We start from the raw sequence: 20,557 nt of genomic DNA on the forward strand, positions 1-20,557 counted from the left end.
TGGTAAAGGGGCCCAAATGATAGATGGTCTATCAAAGAGCAAGGCTAACCAATGGAGTATAAGACCTTAGGGTTATCTTCATTGAAGACCTACAATAATTAGTGTAAAGTTCCTTTGACCTTAGGTAAGCTAGGGCTAAGCTTGAGGTGGGAACCTAGCCCAAGCTTAAGGTGTTTGTCGTGCTTGATGACTAAGGTGCTTGAGGTGCTTGATGATTGAGATGCTTGAGTTGCTTGATGATTGAGATGCTTGAGGTGCTTGTCATGCTTGAGATGCTAGGGATGTACTTGAGGTGAGAACCCAACCCAAGCTTGAGGGGCTTAAGGGCTAAGCTTGTGGTGAGAACTAGGCCCAAGGTTGAGGGGCATGAGGTGGCACAAAAGTCAAATCTAATCCCTACAAGGAGGAGGCGAGCCATACAAGAGAGGGGATGAGAGAGAACACATACACACTTACACAAGGCATGATTGGTACAAAGAAAGCAAAAGGGACACTTTTCAAGTTCCTCCTCATGTTGCCCCTTGGGGGGCTCACCGTTCAGTACTCCCCTATATAACGTGCGTTCGTGGTGTATTAAAAAAACCCCTCTTTTAACATGTCTAAATGAATAAAATGACCCCTTATTTTAGGAAATTTTCCAAAATTGAATATAAAAACCTCTTATTTTAGTGTATCTCTGTTAAATTGCCTAAAGTTTTTGCATTTAAAACCCCTCCTTTCAAACTCACGTTATACATTAACATGATTACATAGTACACCCCTCGAGTGTTGCCCTCATGGTGTGTCTGAAGCCTATTGGTTGGCCACCCAAGGGGTCCAATGATAAATTAGAAGATTTAATTAATTGTTTTTACATTTATCAAGTCCTCTCTCTCAAAGGGGAAAGGGAGAAACTTGTCCCAAGGCTACCCTTGTTACTTGATTTACCTCCTGCTTGTGATTGGCTAGGCCTGGTATTAGGTCTAGGCGGTGTGCCTCACCGTGCTTTGCCGTGTCCGTCGGCCAGTGTCCACATTTATCTCCTTATTCTTTATACATACAAAGAATAAGGAGCTCTCACTCACACTCTCACATGGTGCTCACACAGTGAGATTTGGGAGCTCCACCCCACATCATGTGTCCTACTCTCTCTCTCTCTCTCTCTCTCTCTCTCTCTCTCTCTCTCTCTCTCTCTCTCTCTCTCTCTCTCTCTCTCTCTCTCTCTTTTGCACTCTCTGCACATGCACTGCATCCGTGCACTCACAATTGGTATCAGAGCGGGATTCCCGAAATCGCTTCCGCGTGCGTACACTTTCAAGAGTGCAAAACAGGGTTTCGACTTCGGCGTCGATAAATTCAGCTTTTTGAGAGCGTTTTACCCCCCTTTCGAAGCCATTCGAGCCATCAGAAATATCATTCGAGCTACGGTTCAGGAGCTGCATTTTTCAGTCCTCTTTTGGCAATTTATGCTGCGTTTTTGGGCCAAAACGGAGGTTTTTGGCATATCTTTCACACCCGGACTCGGATACATGTGATCTAGGAGTCTACCTTGGGGTTTTGGCATGCTCTGAAGGTGTTCGTCATATCAGAATTTTAAAATTCTGAGTGCTGAATTTTTTGCAGCAGCAGTTGTTTATTGTGTGTTGAGGATTCCACATATGGTTTGCTCTCATATGTGAGAGTGGTAGTTGCTGCAAGTTTCCTCACAAGTGAGAGGATACTATGTATGCCTTATGTGGTTTGATGCTCAGGGAGACTAATGTGATTGCATTTTGAGCTCCGCAAATGTATGTCTTGAGCATGTTTTTTGGCACTCACATGTAGAGCAGGTATTGTGTACTAGATTTGCAAGTGTTTGCAATGATGTATGCAAAGTGTGGAGATTGGTGCATGCATTTGGAGTGTGGTTTGATGCGCGTTGGTTGCTCATGGTTTTGATCATGCAGTCACTTTGGTTACTGGTTTTGTAGCCGCTTTATTGACAAAAATCTAGTGAAATTTTCCCAACGGTTTTATGCGCATCGTTGGTGCGATGGAGATTGTGATTGCTTGTAGCACTCGGGATTTGCGTGCAATGTTTTCCCTTTTGGGTGGTGCATCGCGAGCATGTTTTGCTCTGCATTTTTGGTCTTGAGTTGTGTGTGCTTTGCCATTTGGAGCTTCCAATTTTGACTCCCAGCTACAGGTTGAGTCTAGTACTCCCACAAGTGTTGCCATTTGCAGTTGAGGACATCTTCTGCAGTGTTTTGGCTTGCATACCGATTTGGACACGGAAAGTGTCTTGAGCTTTTTCTTTGTGTATGCTTTTGTGGGATAGTGACTGGAGATTACTCGCCATAGTTTGTGATCGAGCTTGGCTCTCACATTGACAGGTTTTGTCAGTTTGGACACAGCTTGGTGTTCTTGTACCCACTCTCGTAGGAGTGAGGAGTTGTGTATGCTATGGTTATCTGGCACATTGGTCATTCATTGACACATTTTGACAACAATTTTTCACTCACATATGTATGTCATTTGTAGCGTCATTAAGTGATACTCCAGCTAGAGCGGTTTGGCTTTGTGTATGACTTTGTGAGGTGATTCCGGACGAGTACATTCCTGGATTGGTTATTTGGGCACTTTTTGTTGTCTCCATTGCGATTAACTGCTGACTTTTTACTCCAATTACAAGGAGACTTTGCCAAAATTTTGCCATATATGTATGCCTATTGTAGAGGCTTGTGCGCTTCACCTCTTCGTCATCTTCTTTGCTTGAGACAGTGGTTTTCTCTCGGGTGGGAGAGTCTTGTGATCTCGAGCATTGCATTGTTTGCCATAGTTTTGGCATGGATATGGAGACGCTTCAGTTTAGAGGTGGTTCTCGTTCACGATCACGACTGACATGCTGGCACTGCGGCCATGATGGGCATATTAGGCGTCGTTGCTTCAGGCATACGAGGCAATGAAAGAGGTAGATGCATGGTGCTACTATGAGGACACATGCTAGAGTGTATGCATGTGACGGGCATGTCACTTTTGAGTCTAGCTTGCCTTCAGACTACTTTGTGTCTTGGGATAGCACATTGTCTACGTGTTTTCTACTAGACGAGCATGCAGTTTTTCATGTGACGCCACGTCGTGATTTGTTTTGCTCTTTCTCTAGTGGGAGACTTGGTTGTGTGCAGTTTGTTGATGGTTCAACATATGACATAGAGGGTGCTGGAGATGTATGCATGTCCTTACCTAGCGGTGCATTGCTTACGCTACGAGATGTATGTTATGTACCAGGACTCAGCCAGAGTCTCATTTCAGTGCGTTAGTTGCAGAGTAGTAGACATTGTGTACTACTTAGAGAGCGGTCATTTCATATGCATAGGGGATCACTGGTGATAGCTAGAGGTGCTAGGAGTGGTCTGGTATACCCTTTGCATATTTTTGACACACAAGGCGATGTAGTCTCTATGTATTTGCAGCCATGTTTGGAGCGAGAGACAAGGCGTGTCTCTTTTGCGAATGAGTTTCATGGGGAGCAGGTTGTGCATTTGTCTTGTGGTGACTTTCACACAGACAGTGGTATCTCTGGGAATGCACAACTTAGTCAGTCATCGATTGAGGTGACATCAATTGAGCCAAAGACCGATGCATTGTTCTATGATGCATCTGATACGTTTGAGGGCGACAGTGTCCTTCAGACAGCTGTGTGTGATTGCAGTGGTGCTGATTTTTTGGTTTTGCAGTCATTCCCAGCAGATATGCCTTTGCCAGATGATGCTGACATGGTGATGCATAGTCAAGTGGTTCCTGATGAGGATGCATATAGCAGTGAGGTTGCTGACAGGGATAGGTTGGCACACATAGTGCATGTTTTGTCAGCTTTCGGGCCTCTCATGTCTGACCTTTTGGTCATCTTCTATGCTTGAGACAGTGTTTTTCTCTCGGGTGGGAGAGTCTTGTGATCTCGAGCATTGTTTGACATAGTTTTGGCATGGATATGGAGACGCTTCAGTTTGGATTGCGACGTGTATTCCGTATACATCTCTTTTGCCCACAAATTGTGGTTCTAGTAGAAAACGGATAGACAATGTGCTATCCCAAGACACAAAGTAGTCTGAAGGAAAACTAGACTCAAAAGTGACATACTCGTCACATGCATACACTCTAGCATGTGTCCTCATAGTAGCACCATGCATCTGCCTCTTTCGTTGCCTCATACATCTAAAGCAACGACGCCTAATATGCCCATCATGGCCGCAGTGCCAGCATGTCAGACGCGATCGTGAACGAGAACCGCCTCTAAACTGGAGGGTCTCCATATCCATGCCAAAACTATGGCAGTGCATGTTTCGTCAGCTTTTGGGTCTCTCATGTCTGACCTTTTGGTCTCAAGACCTAATCTTGCTTATGCGGTTGGTGCATTTGCAGTGAGAGTTGTCAGTCGTGCGATGACTGACACTGGCATTGTGCATTGTGGAGCCATGAAGGTCATCACTCGATACCTGCATGAGGAGTGTCATCGTAGCTCTAGCCCTAGTAGTATGCATGTTGCATCTACACTAGAGCGGTTACGAAGTGAGCCAGTGGGCATAGGTTGAAAGTCATCTTCTCTCACCTTTTGTATATACTAGTTGTAGGCTAGTCTTCTCGCCACTTATTGGCACATAGCCTTTAGTGGGAGAATGTTAGGTAAAGGCGGTGTGCCTCACCGTGCTTTGGCGTGTTCGCCGGCCAATGTCCGGCCGCCCACATTTATCTCCTTATTCTTTATACATACAAAAAAAAAGAAGCTCTTACTCACACTCTCACATGGTGCTCACACAGTGAGATTTGGGAGCTCCACCCCACATCCTGTGTCCTGCTCTCTCTCTCTCTCTCTCTCTCTCTCTCTCTCTCTCTCTCTCTCTCTCTCTCTCTCTCTCTCTCTCTCCACGCACAGTGCATCCGCGCACTCACACCTGGAGGTGTCCAATGAGCTTCAAGCATGAGCTACAAGGGGGGGTCAACCAAGGAAGCTAGGGGCTTGCTTAGGGGGTATAATCTCCCACACACACTCTCATTCTATGAAGTGCAAAGTGCAAGAGCTCCCTCTCCTTCTCCAAGCAAGTAGAGAGGTTGAGAGCCTACACCAACACTCTTGGCTATGGAGTGAAAATCCAACCAAGAGCCATGCTTCAATGCTTAAGCTTGCCATCTTCTCCATCTTCATTACTATGCTATTGTGTATGCTAGCAAGAAGATGATGATAAGTGAGGAACTAGTTCTTTCTCCTATGAAATGTTTCTTCTTCCTCTTGCCTACCCTCATTCCTTGCTAACTCTCTCCACCTTCGAAGGTGTTTGAGGTCTTGGGACTGAGGCTTGGGATAGTTAATGCTTTCTTCAAAATTTTATGTTATGCTCGTGATGCATGAAGCTTTCTATCTTCATTGCATCACCTAGGTCACAAGGAACACAAAGATTGTATTGTAACAAGTCTCTCTTAATGGGAGAAATCATAATACAAGTGCCTATTGGAGGGAGGACCGGCTCCACATAAATCTAGTCCTCAATTGTTGTCATGTTCTCTAAATTCTCTCTCTTGCAAAAGAATTGTTCATGCCAAGTTAACTAAATGCTATGTTTATGTTGCTACCATCAATTATGTTCACCTGCTATGCTCACAAAGAAATTTCACAAAAGTACTCTCTATAATTTCCGCTACTCTCAAGTTAATAGGCCAATTTCATTACACTAGTATAGTACCTGGAAGCCTCTACAGGAACCCATAAGTGTAATTGTTGGGGATAATGTCAAATGTCCAGTCGAAGGGTCTGAGACAATTTCTTTTTTAGCAACTATAGGTGAAACTAAAGAGATCTCTAATGTGTTGTATGTGCCTCAAATAAAGAAGAATTTGTTGTCCATTTCTACAATCATTGATCGTGATTTTGAAGTCCATTTCAAGAAAAGTGGAGCAAAAATCTTGGCTTTTAAATGCAATACAATGGGAAATGACGTAAGGCACAACAACGTCTATGAACTTTCTGCACTTACGGTCACTATAGAAAAAGGTACAAGTCAATTATGGCATGAGAGATTTGGTCACTTAAGCATTGATTAGCTAAAAGAGATGCAAACATCTTGGATGGTGGCACACATGCCTCAAATCTCATATATGAATGAAGTTTGTGGAGCTTGCATGATGGGCAAGCAACAAAGAAAGGCATTTCCACAAGAGAGTGGTAATCGAGCTCAGTCTCCTCTAGAGTTGGTACACACAGATCTCTGCGATAAAATGTCTACATCCGCTTTGGGTGGATCTTTTTACTTTTTGTTGTTAGTCAATGACTTTAGTAGAAAGATGTGGGTGTATTTCATTCGTGAGAATTATGAAGCTTTTGGAAAGTTTAAAATGTGGCAAAGGCTTGTTGAAAATGAAACAGGAAAGAAGGTGAAGAATCTTCGCACAGATCGAGGAGGAGAATTCATCTCAAATGACTTCAACAACTACTGCAATGAGCATGTCATAAAATGTCACCTTACTACAGCTTACACACCACAACAAAATGGAGTTGTGGAGCGTCGCAATCAGACGATGGTAGAAATGGCAAGGTGTATGCTCAAAGCCAAGGGTATGCCAGATTCCTTTTGGGCCGAAGTAGTAAGGACAGCAGTGTACATTCTCAATCAAATCTACACAAAGGCTTTGAAAGGGAAAACGTCTCAAGAATCCTATTCCGGTAAGAAACCTTCAGTCTTGCATTTCAAAACATTTGGGTGTTTCTGTTATGCAGATATTCCTGATTCACAAAGAACAAAGTTAGAAGCCAAAAGCAAGAAGTGCGTATTTATTGGATACAGTGAAGAGTCTAAGGCTTATAGACTCTATGATCCAGAGGCAAAGAAAATACTCACCAATCGGGATGTGATATTTGAAGAAGGGCCACATGCGGTAGAGAACCAAGTTCGCGTCCACTTTCTCATCAAATGAAGAAATAACTCACCATGTGCCAGACCAAATTCAGGTAAAAAAAATTAAGAGGAGGAGTTGTATGATGATGACAACTCAAATAAATATAACCAACTTGTTGCAGCATCACAAGAAAAGCCACTACCAAAGTGGGCTCAACAGCTTTTTGACGCTCGAAACCCTCAAGTTCACAATCCTCATGAAGAGGAGTGGGGTTTGTGACGGTCAAAGAGAATAGAGGAGCAAAGGAGAGCCTCCGAACACATCGTCAACATGGCTCTCATGACAAAAATTGTGGGCTCTGTGAAGGAGCCAGACTCCGTCGACAAGGCCATGGCTGATCCAAAGTGGAAGGAAGCAATGCAGTCTGAGTACTACAGCATCACAAAGAATGACACTTGGGAAGTAGTGGATCGGCCTCCAAAGAAAAAATTCGTGGACACAAAATGGGTGTACAAGCTCAAGCGTAAAGCTGATGGCTCTTTGCAAAAGTACAAAGCCATGTTAGTAGCACAAGGATTCTCTCAAGTTGAAGGGTTTGATGTTAGTGACACCTTTGCTTCCACATCTCGAATGACAACTATTCGTCTTGTTCTTGCTCTTGCTGCTATCTATTTGTGGGTTGTTTACCAAATGGATGTTGTGTTTGCATTTTTTAATGGACTTCTCAAGGAGGAGGTGTATATTAATCAACCACCAAGGTTTGAGATGCTTTATTGAAAACAAAAGGTTTGCAGATTGAAGAAGGCTTTATATGGCCTGAAATGGTCTCCAAGAGCATGGTATGTCAGAATTTATAAGTTTTTTAAAAAACTTGGCTTAAATAGAAGAAGTTCTTTTGAAGCGAATTTATATGTGCTTAGAGAGAATGGAAAACAAGTCATTATTATCTTGTATGTCAATGACTTGATAATCACAAGTGACCACAAAGAGCTCATCCAACAAACTCATGAGAGTTTGAGTTCTGAATTTGAAATGACAAACTTGGGTTTGTTGCATTACTTTTTTGGGATTGAGGTTTGGCAATCCTCAAAATATATCTTCATCTCTCAAAAAAAGTGTGCAACAGAGATCCTAAATGCTTTTGGCATGATGGATTGCAAACCTGTGAACACTCCAATGGAGGCAAATGCAAAACTCTCCATGGAAGATTCTTCTCCCTTAGTTGACATTAAAAATTATAGAAAACTTGTGGGAAGCTTAATTTTCTTGTGCAACACTAGGCGAGACACTTCTTTTGCAATAGATATTTTAAGCAGGTTTTCCAACCAACTGAGAGAATCTCACTGGAAGGCAGGTATGCAAGTTCTTAAGTACATCAAAGGTACTTTGGGCCATGGCATTGCCTATGGCATTGGAACAAACACTCTTAGTGGGTATTATGACTCCGATTGGGCAGGAGATTGTGACTCTAGAAAGTCAGTTTTTGGATTTTGTTTCTCACTTGATCCTCGAGTGTTTTCTTGGATCAGCAAGAAGCAGCCAATCGTCACTCTTTCTTCAACGGAAGCAGAGTATAAAGCTGCTTGTTTTGCAACTTGTGAAGCAGTTTGGCTAAGGCGAGTCCTCATAGACTTAGGTGTTTCTCTTGATTCAGCAACAACACTTCAACGTGACAACCAGAGTTGCATGGCGATTTCCAAGAACCTCGTCTTCCATGCACACACAAAGCATATTGAGATTCAGTATCATTATGTTTGAGAGCTAAGTGAGGATGAAATTTTGGAGCTAGAGTATTGTCCTACTGAAGATAATTGTGGAGATATCTTCACCAAAACTCTAGGGAAAGACCAGCTACTTCGACATATTCATCAACTTAGAGTTGGCACACAGCCAACATAGAGCATCTTCAGGTGTTCATTGAGGGGGGGTGTTGGTATACTTGCAATGCCACATCTCTCATTTTTTTCCACCACAATATATGCTCCATAGTTTGTAAGGCCCCCATATGAGGAGAAGCCAATGGTGCACATATATTTGGTGGATTCCAGCTTTGCACGCTGATGAGATCTCTATTTGTGATCGTGGATAGTACGGAGAAAATTCAGGGCCAACTTTGGGGGCCTTTATTCGCCGAAATATTCCTTTCTCTAGAATATCTTGACCGAACGGCAGCCGAAAGACAATCGAAAAATGGCCGTCCGGTGGCCGGTTTTCCGTGGTCTTTGGCCGGTGGTCTTGTGAGTGCGCGAATGCCGTGCGTGTGCAGAGAGTGAGAGAGAGAGAGAGAGAGAGAGAGAGAGAGAGAGAGAGAGAGAGAGAGAGAGTACATAGAATTTGGGTGGAGCTCCCAAATCTCACTGTATGAGCACAATGTGAGAATGAGTGAGAGCTCCTTATTCTTTGTATGTATAAACAATAAGGAGATAAACGTGGGCGGTCGGACACTGGCAGGCAAACACAGGCAAAGCACGGTGCGGCACACTGCCTTTACCTAACATTCTCCCACTAAAGGTTGTGTGACGATAAGTGGCAAGAAGACTAGCCTACAACTAGTATATATAAGAGGTGAGAGAAGACGGCTCTCAACCTATGCCCACTTGATCACTCTGTAACCGCTCTAGTGTAGATGCAACATGCATACCACTAGGGCTAGAGCTACGATGACACTCGTGATGCAGGTTTTGATTGACGACGTACATGGCTCCACAATGCACAATGCAAATGTTAGTCATTGCACAACTAACAACTCCCACTGCAAATGCACCAACCGCATAAGCAAGATCAGGTCTTGAGACCAAAACTTCAAACATGAGGGACCCGAAATCCGATGAAACATGCACTATGTGTGCCAACCTATCCCTGTCAGCAACCTTAATGCATACTCATCAGGAACCACCTGACTATGCATCACCATGTCAGCATCGTCTGGCAAAGGCATATCTGCTGAGAATGACTGCAAAATTGAAAATCTAGCACCACTGCAATCACACACAACTATCTGAAGGACACTGTCGCCCTCAAACATATCAAACGCATCATAGAACAATGCATCGATCTCACGCTCACAATCTCTGGCTCAACTGATGACTGACAAAGTTGTGCATCCCCAGAGATACCACTGTTTGTGTGAACGTCACCACAAGACAAATGCACAACTTGCTCTCCATGTAGCACATCCATAAAAGAGACACGCCTCGTGTCTCGCTCTAAACATGGCTACAAATACACAGAGACTACACCGTCTCGTGTGTCAAAAATATGCAAAGGGTATACGAGACCACTCCTAGCACCTCTGGCTATCACCAGTGATCTCATATGCATCTGAAATGACCACTCTCCAAGCAGTACACAATGTCCACTACTCTGCAAAACTGACGCACTGAAATGAGACTCTGACTGAGTCCTAGTACATAATGTACATCTCGTAGCGTAAGCAATGCACCGCTAGGTAAAGACATGCATACATCTCCAGCACCCTCTATGTCATATGTTGAACAATTAGCAAATTGCACACAACCAAGTCTCCCACTAGAGAAAGAGAAAAACAAATCACGATGTGGCGTTACATGAAAAACTGCATGCTCGTCTAGTAGAAAACACGTAGACAATGTGCTATCCCAAGATACAAAGTAGTCTAAAGGCAAGCTAGACTCAAAAGTGACATGTCTGTCACATGCATACTCTCTAGCATATGTCCTCATAGTAGCACCATGCATCTGCCTCATATTCTTGAAGCAATGACGCCTAATATGCCCATCGCGGCCGCAATGACAGCATGTCAGTGGCGATCGTGAGCGAGAACCGCCTCTAACCTGAAGCATCTCCATATCCATATGAAAACTATGGCAAACAAAGTGGGAGATAACTCGACCACTACACAATGCTCAAGAGCATGATCAATCGTATCATAATCAATGCTCACATATGCATAAAACAACTCCACAATCTGTAAACTCTGCAAGCATAAACTGAGACAAACTGCTCAACCAAGCGTAAAGCGCATAACCATATTGCAAGTAGAGAGCAAACTAGCTCAAAACGCGTTCCACAAGAGAAACTACCTATAGAAATCTGCAAAAAACCTATGAAACCTCTGACTAGCCTGTATTGTAGTCACACAAGCATACGCAAATCCTCACTCCTGTGAGAGTGGGTACAAGAATATCAAACCGTGTTCAAATTGACAAAACCTGTCAAAGTGAGAGTAAACACTCGATCACTATCAAAGTGGGAATATATCGACCACTGTACAAGATGGCATAACACTACAAACTTTTATGGCGAGAAGACGGGGAAAAACGAACAGAATTTTCTTTGCAAAATGAGTCAAAAACTCAACGCAAACCGCAATTCAAAAAACTACAAATAACTGCCAGAGTGGGAGTCAACTTGACCACTAAACCATCAGAGACCAAATTGTGGAACGCATAAACCATGGCAGAATCTGGGAAAATTTTGACAGAGTTTCCCCTAAAAACTGAGCAAAAAACTCAAAAAATCTCACCAAATACGCATGACAATAGACATTGTCTCAGTAGAAAAATCCACAAATGGTCTACATGCAATGCCAAAAGCCTAGCAAGCTAGCTCACTCGTGACCGAGTAGCTCTATGGACATGTACCTGTCCAAAAAACACTGCAAACCTGTAAACTTGCTACCTGCGAGCTATGGCTAGCTCAAATTGTATCCGCAAAATGCATACATAGCATGAAACTACACAAAACCGTGCTAAAAAAAGCTCTTTAAAATGCCCCACACAGTCAAACAATGCGCATGAAACCACATCCGTATCTGTAACGATCCAAAAGTCACATCCAAAAGTATCACTTGCATACACAAAAACAAGTTGAATTCTCTCTCAAATAGCACCACAGTGTACCATACATAGCCAAAGATGCAAACCGCATCACTCTCTATATTGTAGGAATCAAACAGCAAAATCTCGATATGTTGAGATTGTTGACAGGCTGCTGCAAAAAATTCAACGCTTCGAATTTCAAAATTTTGATATGACTAACGCGTCTGGAACGTTCCAAAACCTCAGGGTAGACTCCTAGATCACATGTATCCGATATGTCAAAAAACTTTGTTTCGGCCCAAAAACGCGACATAAACTTGTTGTTGTTGCACTTGCTGTAATTTCGGGAAGAATTTTAGAAAATGGACATCATCGCGTCCGGAATGTGCCAAAATCCCAATCTAATCTCCTGGATCATATCCATCCAACTCTGTGTGACGTAGATATGCAAAAAACATTGTTTCGAGAGCCAAAAACAGCAAAAACGAGCTGCAACACTTATTGTTCCTACTCCTTTTTTGCAAAATTCAGCAATGGCTGGCTACACAAGCTGAATATACATGCCTAAGCTGAGATCTAACACCTTCAAGCCGTATCCACCTCCGCCGAGCTCAAACCGCCATAGTCGAGCTCCGTCGCTTCCGTCTCGTCGGGAAGCCGTCGCACACGCGTCGCCAAAGCTCTTATTCCAATTGTGAGTGTGCGAATGCAATGCATGTGTGGAAAGTGAGAAGGGAAGAGACAGAGAGTCCATATGATGTGGATGGAGCTCCCAAATCTCACTGTATGAGCACAATGTGAGAATGAATGAGAGCTCTTTATTCTTTGTATGTATAAAGAATAAGGAGATAAACGTGGGCGGTTGGACACTAGCCGGCGGACACGGGCAAAGCACGGTGAGGCACACCGCCTTTACCTAATAGGTATTTGGGCGGTGGTCGGATTTCCTTGGCCGGTGGCCGAGTTCTGGCTACACATGGGCGCATGGGAGAGTCCTACTTGGACTTGGTTACACAAGGGCGGCCACCACATTGATACATGGCCGAGTTCCACTTGTACTTGGCTATCTAAGGGTGGCTACACATGGCCGAGTTCCACTTGGACTTGGCTATCTAAGGGTGGCTACACATGGGCGTTTAGAGGCTCCCTTACATCTATATAAGAAAGCCTTCTCATGAGTAATTCGGTAGAATGGTGTGCACATTTGACGCACATAACACATCCTTGTTGAAGGATTGTTAGTCCCTTGTATTCCTACTTGCTCTAGTTGTCTAAATCGACATCTAAGCTTTACCTTGAGAGCGCATGGGTAGGTGACACCATCACTTTGTAATAGTGCGCTAATCTAAAGTTTTTTATTTGTAATCTACTTTGCATCGTATCTTTCTCTACTCTCCTTGCTAGTAGATCCTTATTGTATTCTGCATTTCTTACACATGACACGTTCAAAGATTTGGTTGTCCCCTCCACAACAGCTAACTCGTGGGCTTCTAGCACTAAAATTTTTAGTGGGTATTGTTCTTTGAATCCAAGATATATGTCAAATGCAATAAGCAATGGTCACTCAATCATGATGGTCTCTAATGGAATCAGAGACCATCATAAAATCTTCTGGAATCAGATTTCATATAAATTATGGAAGATCCCTAGTCAGTTCAAACCTAAGGTATTCATGTAGAGAAGACCATCATAAAATCTGATAGGATCAAATTTTATACAACATATGGGAGATTCGGTTCAAACTTAAGGTATTCATGTAGAGGAGACCATCACAAAAACTTATGGAATCAGATTTTATACGACGAATGGAAGATCCCGAGTCAATCCAAACTTAAGGTATTCATGTAGTGAATTTTTGTTGGGGCCCTTCCTACTGCTGCTAACCTCAAGAAAAAAGGGAATGGGCTACATTCTGGTGGCAAGATGTGAAATTCAAGGTCACCAAATATATTATCACATTTGGTACTTTCAAAGTATAGGTGGCTATACTGATATTTTGCTTGTATTCATTGCACACTCATTTAGAGTAGGGTTGTTATGGTTCATATGTCCATCAAAAATCATCTCCTTTTTGAACAAATACACTGTTTCAGAACTACATTTCCATTGTTAGTTATCAGAGATTGAATGTTGGAGGACTATATGGCTTTGCAGGATGGGATTGAGATTAGGTGCTCAAGATAGCTAGGAGACTTCCCATGTGAATGTAACAAAAAGAAAATAAAAGCTTTTCACCAAAAGAAGGGGGGGGGGGGGGGGGGGGGGGGGGGGGGGGGGGTCAAATGCTAAAAATGTACCTCCTAGCACTATGCATTACAACTTGCAAGTTGAGAGTATGTAACAGCCAGTTCACATGAGAGTGAGGTTGGCAACTAGTTGCGTACCGGCAACTTGCCATGCCAAGTTTCCATGGAGATTTAGCAACACGTGAGAGAGAAGAGAGAGTGTTCCTTTTTAAGACAATTGGAGGGAAAAGGTCTCTGAGAGAGAGGAGAGAGAGAAAGAGTAAAAAAGGTTTGGTCTTTTCTAAATTCTAAGGGCTCACTTTTTCAAATTTTGTCCTCTAGTGTGGTTTCCTTTGTGCTCCAACCCCTTGACGTAGAGCCCAATTGCAACTTGTTAGCAACCCTTTTTTTTTGGAAACCATTCATGGGAACTTGAAAAGTTCGCAACATGTTGCCAGCATGTTGCAAACCTGGTGCTCATGTGAACTGGCTCTAAGTGCCTCTTAAATAGAGGTTGAGGAACTAAAAGCTAGTGACATGGTTGGTAACTATTTTTGGATGTGTGGGTACATGACTCATGACTAGATGGTGACTTCAATGCCAACCCACTTGTGGATACAAGATCCATGACTATATGAGGACTTGGATTAGCTAGAGAGGTAGCATTAGATTGTAAGGCAAAGCTAATGTCAAAGTTAAGATTATCAAATCAATTACAAAGTGTGCTAATTTTTTGTGTGTGTGTGTGTGTGTGAGAGAGAGAGAGAGACTAGAGTTTATAGACAAGAAGAGTGCTCAATCTCTTTTGCTAAGATGCATCATCAAGATTTTATCATCAACATGTGATTTGGCATACTCTCTTGGTGTGGAGATACTAATGTCAAAGTTAAGATTATCATATCAATTACAAAGTGTGCTAATTTTGTGTGTGTGTGTGCCTGTGTGTGTGTGTGTGTGTGTGTGTGTGTGTGTGTGTGTGTGTGTGAGTGAGAGAGAGAGAGAGAGAGAGAGAGAGACTAGAGTTTATAGACAAGAAGAGTGCTCAATCTCTTTTGCTAAGATGCATCATCAAGATTTTATCATCAACATGTGATTTGGCATACTCTCTTGGTGTGGAGATACTAATGTCAAAGTTAAGATTATCATATCAATTACAAAGTGTGCTAATTTTGTGTGTGTGTGTGTGTGTGTGTGTGTGTGAGAGAGAGAGAGAGAGAGAGAGAGAGAGAGAGAGAGAGAGAGAGACTAGAGCTTATAGACAAGAAGAGTGCTCAATCTCTTTTGCTAAGATGCATCATCAAGATTTTATCATCAACATGTGATTTGGCATACTCTCTTGGTGTGGAGATATTAATTGCAATATTTGCATGACAAGAAAATCTGTCTCATTTATTGATACATGTACTTCAAATAGGAGGCGTCTTGTCGTGAAAGTGCGGTTGGCGGACTACTTGTGTCCATATTACCAACTTGTCAATGGTGTGTTATTTAGGTGTAACTTCTTATGCAATATATTGATGAAACAAGAGTAAAGAAATTCTTGATTTAGAAAAGAGCAACTGTTTTGGTGGACGGGCATGTCCAAAAGGAGGTAGGCATGCAACCAAGGTGGCTACAAATTTGGCATTTGGATGATATGTCAAAACCTTTGAATAAAAGAGCACTAGTTGCTGCATAGAAGGCAATGAGCAAATTGATAGCAATGAGCCGCACAATCTTCTGCAAAATCTTCCGTGTGTGTTTCCATGATGGTTGATTTTGTTGAAGCACTTGCAATTGCTGATGAGGAAAGTTTGTCGGAATGATGTAGCTACAACGCTCGATCCATGGAACCTGCACAAAAACAGAATAGAGTTTATGTGCATGCTGGTGATGGCACAAATTAAGGACCCTCCTTTTTAAACTCAAATGTGTTACACGTGCGTTTGTGCGCACGCGCATGTGTGTATGTTTGAGTGGGTGTTAGAGAAAGAGAGAACAAAAAGGAAACCAGAGTAAGCTTAGACATAATGTGCATACCTGAGGACGAGCTAAAAGGATCATGCCCAACAAAAAGCCAGCAAGAGTACCTCCAATGTGAGCAAAGTTATCTACAAATGGCATGAATCCGAAGCCCACATTGATGATGACAAGGAAGACGAGTTTCGAGAGGTGCAAGAACTTGTTGGTGTACACCGCCCAATTCATGATGAACTCGGAAACCATGGATCCCAAGAGGCCGAAGAGAGCACCAGATGCACCAACCGATATGATGCCATCCTTGATAAAGAGCGCAGACACAAGGCTCCCACCAAACCCACCAAGGATGTAGATTAAGACGATTTTGGCAAACCCAAATGCAAGCTCGAGCCGAATGCCGATAGAGAGCAACCCTAGCATGTTGACAAAGAGATGGAAAAGACCAGCATGCAACCACATGCTTGAAAGGAGGCGCCATCCTTGGTTGCCATATGTGACTAGGCTTGACTCAAGGGCCCCTAGTTTTAGCAGAGTGGATGCGGACGGTCCCAAGAGGGGGTTCTCGCTGAGGGGCTGGAAAGAGAATCGCTTCATGAAGGAGAGGCTACATCTGCTGGTCGAGATCGACATGGTGGGGCAGTTGTTAGCATACATGGTAAAAATGAACATGCCCAAGTTGAGCAGCACTATCACCATCACTATGAAGGGAAAGCTCTGTTTATGGTTCATTTGGATGATGGGCCCTGATCGGGCGTTGCTGGCGGCAGCAGCGGCAGTGGATGCGGCCATGGCAGCAGCGGCCGCAGCTTGGATGATGTCGAAGGATCGTCTGTTTGTGGCGGTGATGGGTGGGGCTGTACTCTGCTCTTCATCATCTGCTGCAGGTCCAGAGGGCTGCCCTTGCTTTAGCATCCCCATCGCTCTAACAAATCTGCAGCACACTTTGTAAGCAAAGGCTCCGTGCGTGCCTCTGAGTGTGTGTGTGTGTGTGTGTGTGTGTGTGTGTGTGTGAGAGAGAGAGAGAGAGAGAGAGAGAGAGAGAGAGCACCTTCTGTGTCGACCTTCGAAGTGGTTTCTTCGCGCGCTTTACTGTTGAAGATGGGAAATGTGAAGAAGTGCAATTCCCATGTAGGCCGCCGAACCTTGTCCAACTGCAGTTCACAAACAACCGCTGCATTTCCGTGACGAGCCGAGTGGCATTTCAAGGCATACAATGCACATAGGCTAGTGCTTCACTACAATTCTACTTCTTACTCTCGCACATTACTAAATGACATCCTCTAGCGAGCCCTCTTGACTCATGAGTCATGACTAATTGACACATCATGTGCCACATCATCACATGGGATCAATGATCTAAAGTAGGAGATGCACAAGGGGCAATGTGGCCACACCAGAGCTCGTAGTTGGCAGACAACATTTAGCACTAAGTCTTGATAATGTATTTGAAACTCGCTACGTTATGCAGGACTAGAGAAAAGTTCACCACAGTATTACATATCAAGTGCTCAACAGCACCATGAGTTGGGCACTTGATAATGTACTATTGGGGCTACCTAAGACTGTGTCTTGTGCGATGTACTGAGCATTGATAAATTTTTTCAAAACCATTATGTGTAGCATGCAGTTATTAAGCCATTAGGTTAATTTGTCGGTGTTTATCAGAGATGTGGCTAGACGGATCAGTGACTATTATTGGTGCCGATTGGATGCCTATTGCTAAAGTTTTGCGTCACTTATGTAGTTTGGTTGGTGTTGCTAGAGGTAGTTGCAAATGGTTTTTATGAGATCATGATTCATCCATAAATCTTTCATGTGATAAGAGTTATTTTGAGGGTCAGCGTCCTTTATTGTTGATCTTTCTGGATATTTCTCTCTAGAAGGGGTTTAATTGGATGCTTCTTGATTTAGAGAGCCAAGGGGACCAATAAGTAATGGAGTTTGGGAATACCTTGCCGCCTCTCCTCATTCCAGTGCATCCAAAGCTCGAGGACACTTTCGTACAATCTTCCATGTTGTGCATCCCAGTCTTAAGTTGGACCACCGAGGAGCAACCTATGAGTGTGCAAATGCGGTGTGTTTGTGTGGGGGGAGGGAGAGAGAGAGAGAGAGAGAGAGAGAGAGAGAGAGAGGGAGGGAGGGAGGGATTTCATTGACGTCATCACGATCATGTGATTACGTTAATAACTCTAGTAATTACAAAAAAAAAACACGTGATCATGTTAATTGTTAACGTGACTTTGATGATTACCTACAAAAACCCATAGAGCCGGTTAGCCCGCCGGGTAAAAGAATATTCCCTACAGGACCTGTCGGGTTTTTTTATTTTCTCGGCGGGCTTGTCGCGAAAAAGTCAATGCTCGACGGGGCCCACTAGGCATAATTATTGTGCACTCCTTGCCGCACTGTCGAAGCAAGGGACTTGCCGATACAACGTGTGCGAGCCACAAATGGCTCCAAGCACGCAACAAGACTAATCTAGCAAGCTCAAAAGAGGGCAATGGTGTGTCACTCACCGCTCCATGCTCCTGCCGTGGAGGATTCCTCGCCGCGATGAAGAAGAAGCTGCAGTCGTGCCGCGCTCAACCGCTTCGCCGCCATCGTGCCTTCGTAATGCTCGATCGCACACACACTCTCCCTCTCTCTCTCTCTCTCTCTCTCTCTCTCTCTCTCTCTCTCTCTCTCTCTCTCTCTCACATACACACACACACGAGGAGGTGAAGAAGAAGAAGATGGAGATGGAGATGGAGCAAGAGCACTCTTCTATTGCACAAATGAGAGAATGAGTGAATTTTAGGTTTAGTTGGCTTTTATATGAGCTCACCCCATTCACACTTGGGCACCCATGCTTAGCCAACTAATCCCTTGAATGTCCCAGTTAGAGTGCGCCTCTCATCGGCGATCACTCTTACCCTTTTCCTATTGGTCGGACAAGCCCGGTACCTGACTCTACCAAATACATAATACACGTCCGTCGTAGGTGATGGGGTGTCCGTGAGCCGTGAGGGTTAACATGCCCCCCTTCCTGATGTAGATTCCGTCCTCAGAAGCTATTGAGTTGAAGCTCGTTCGTCGAGGTGGAAGAGCATTTGAGATGAATGTCCTTAGCCTTCTTCAGTCACTGCAAAATCAAACAACATTGGCACAGTAATTGCATTCTCATAAGTGATTAAAAAGCATATGCAGTTTTAGGTAGACAAATTGATTGGTAAAAGAATTTCAAACAATTTGTCAACAATGAACATTAACTTGCAATGTAATCCAATGCATAAACAGATGTAAAGGTAAAAGATTAAACAAGTCTGGGGTCGCTAATTTGACGGTCGAAAGGCACTAGAGATCGAATATTAATACCATGGGTAAGCTTCTTAATTTTCTGTGGTCAATTAAGTTGTTTAATCGTGAGAGCCAAGTATTCATGTTCGAGGGCTGACTAGAGGCTATATCTAGAAGACCTTGTAGTTAAGCTACCATAAAAGGAATTTCTCATGAAATCATCGCCTGACTGATTACTTTTTCTTTGACCCCCCAAAGTCTTTTCACAGTGATTCAATTTTGATGTGTGTGCTTATTTTGTATGCCTTGGGTTTTTTGCTTTTCAAGTAAAAGCGCCCATACTGGGAACCTCTAGGGCTCTAGTACCATAGGCAATACATGTGAGTGAAGTACCAAATCAAGCTGAGATTTCTCTTCCAGCTTAAGATTTTACAGTGTGGCACTTTGATTTTTTGTTTGTTCATTTTCAGCATTTTAATTTTGTAACTTTGGGGGGTCATATAACACTGATACACCTCCCCAGGCTCATCACACTAGTAAACTCCCTTTATAATACTTAAGCTAAAGGTCAATAGGGTCAAGCCCACTAGAAAGCCCTAGTACATTTCACACAATGCTGCCTAAATCGGATAAAGAACCTAAGTAACCATTAATTATTAGGAAGGCATTCCCCATGGTATTAAGAGAAGATTTCTAACACCTAACTTGGTCAAACTAGTTTGTCGGACTGCTTGATTTTTAAACCTAGACAAGTGATTATGACAAAAAATTACATTGAATTAAATGTTTGATACTAAGAAAATGCGGTGAATATTAGGCTACCAATCACAATTAAAGCAAACAATCATAGATGCAAAAAAGATAAGGGGCAATGCTAATGGACAAGAAACCCCTATTTGTGTCGATGGTCACGCTTGATTTGAAGAGTGAGTTGAGATAAAGATTCCATGAAGGTCCAAATCCTACCAATAGCAACACGCTCCTGTACACACTAGGAAACAAAAGGAATACCTCCATGAGGCACATTAGTGGAAAAAGGTACCAACACTTATTGAACACAACAAAAAACATAAGGAACCCTAACCTAATTATTTGCACTCCCCCTACAGAGTCAAGGGAATAGGATATTGTAGAGGTTGGGGGGAAACCCTAAGGCTAAACCCCTATCCTCGTCGTCGAGATAAACAAAGTCATCATCCATGAGACCATATGTGCCATCCGTGTAGTCGTGTAAATTTTCTTCTTCATCATAGGTGCCCATGTTTACTAAGAAGGTCACTAGACGCCTATAGTCATCTTGGTCAAAAGGGTAGGCTTGTGCAATGGGAGAAACGCTCTCTACTAAGTATGGATCAGACGTGGTCAAGAGACGTATCAGCCATTCTAACTCCTCAAAATTCCTCTCACATGCTAGCGTACCTATCAAATCCCATTCACATGCAAGCACTGGAA

At 43.2% G+C, this 20,557-nt stretch overlaps 1 protein-coding gene across 1 annotated transcript; it reads right to left on the reverse strand.

The window, feature by feature from the left end:
* Positions 1-15,274: 15,274 nt before the first annotated feature.
* LOC147419213 (RHOMBOID-like protein 2) lies at positions 15,275-16,996 on the reverse strand. Its single transcript, XM_086505737.1, has 3 exons — positions 16,878-16,996; positions 15,890-16,760; positions 15,275-15,703 (listed from the first exon to the last, which is right to left on the reverse strand). The coding sequence occupies exons 2-3, from the start codon at positions 16,745-16,747 to the stop codon at positions 15,416-15,418; spliced, it is 1,146 nt and encodes a 381-aa protein (XP_086361863.1). The 5' UTR covers positions 16,748-16,760; positions 16,878-16,996; the 3' UTR covers positions 15,275-15,415.
* Positions 16,997-20,557: the final 3,561 nt, after the last annotated feature.

The sequence above is a fragment of the Adiantum capillus-veneris genome, chromosome 29, assembly GCF_014529385.1.
Source record: "Adiantum capillus-veneris isolate H3 chromosome 29, ASM1452938v2, whole genome shotgun sequence".
NCBI classification, from domain to species: domain Eukaryota; kingdom Viridiplantae; phylum Streptophyta; class Polypodiopsida; order Polypodiales; family Pteridaceae; genus Adiantum; species Adiantum capillus-veneris.

Bases quoted from the DNA above. Each gene is read 5' to 3' on its own strand.
- LOC147419213 (XM_086505737.1), bottom strand. From the start codon at position 16,747: ATGGGGATGCTAAAGCAAGGGCAGCCCTCTGGACCTGCAGCAGATGAT. The intron at 15,704-15,889 runs GTATGCACATTA...GTTTTTGTGCAG, and splicing joins TCCTTTTAGCTCGTCCTCAG to GTTCCATGGATCGAGCGTTG.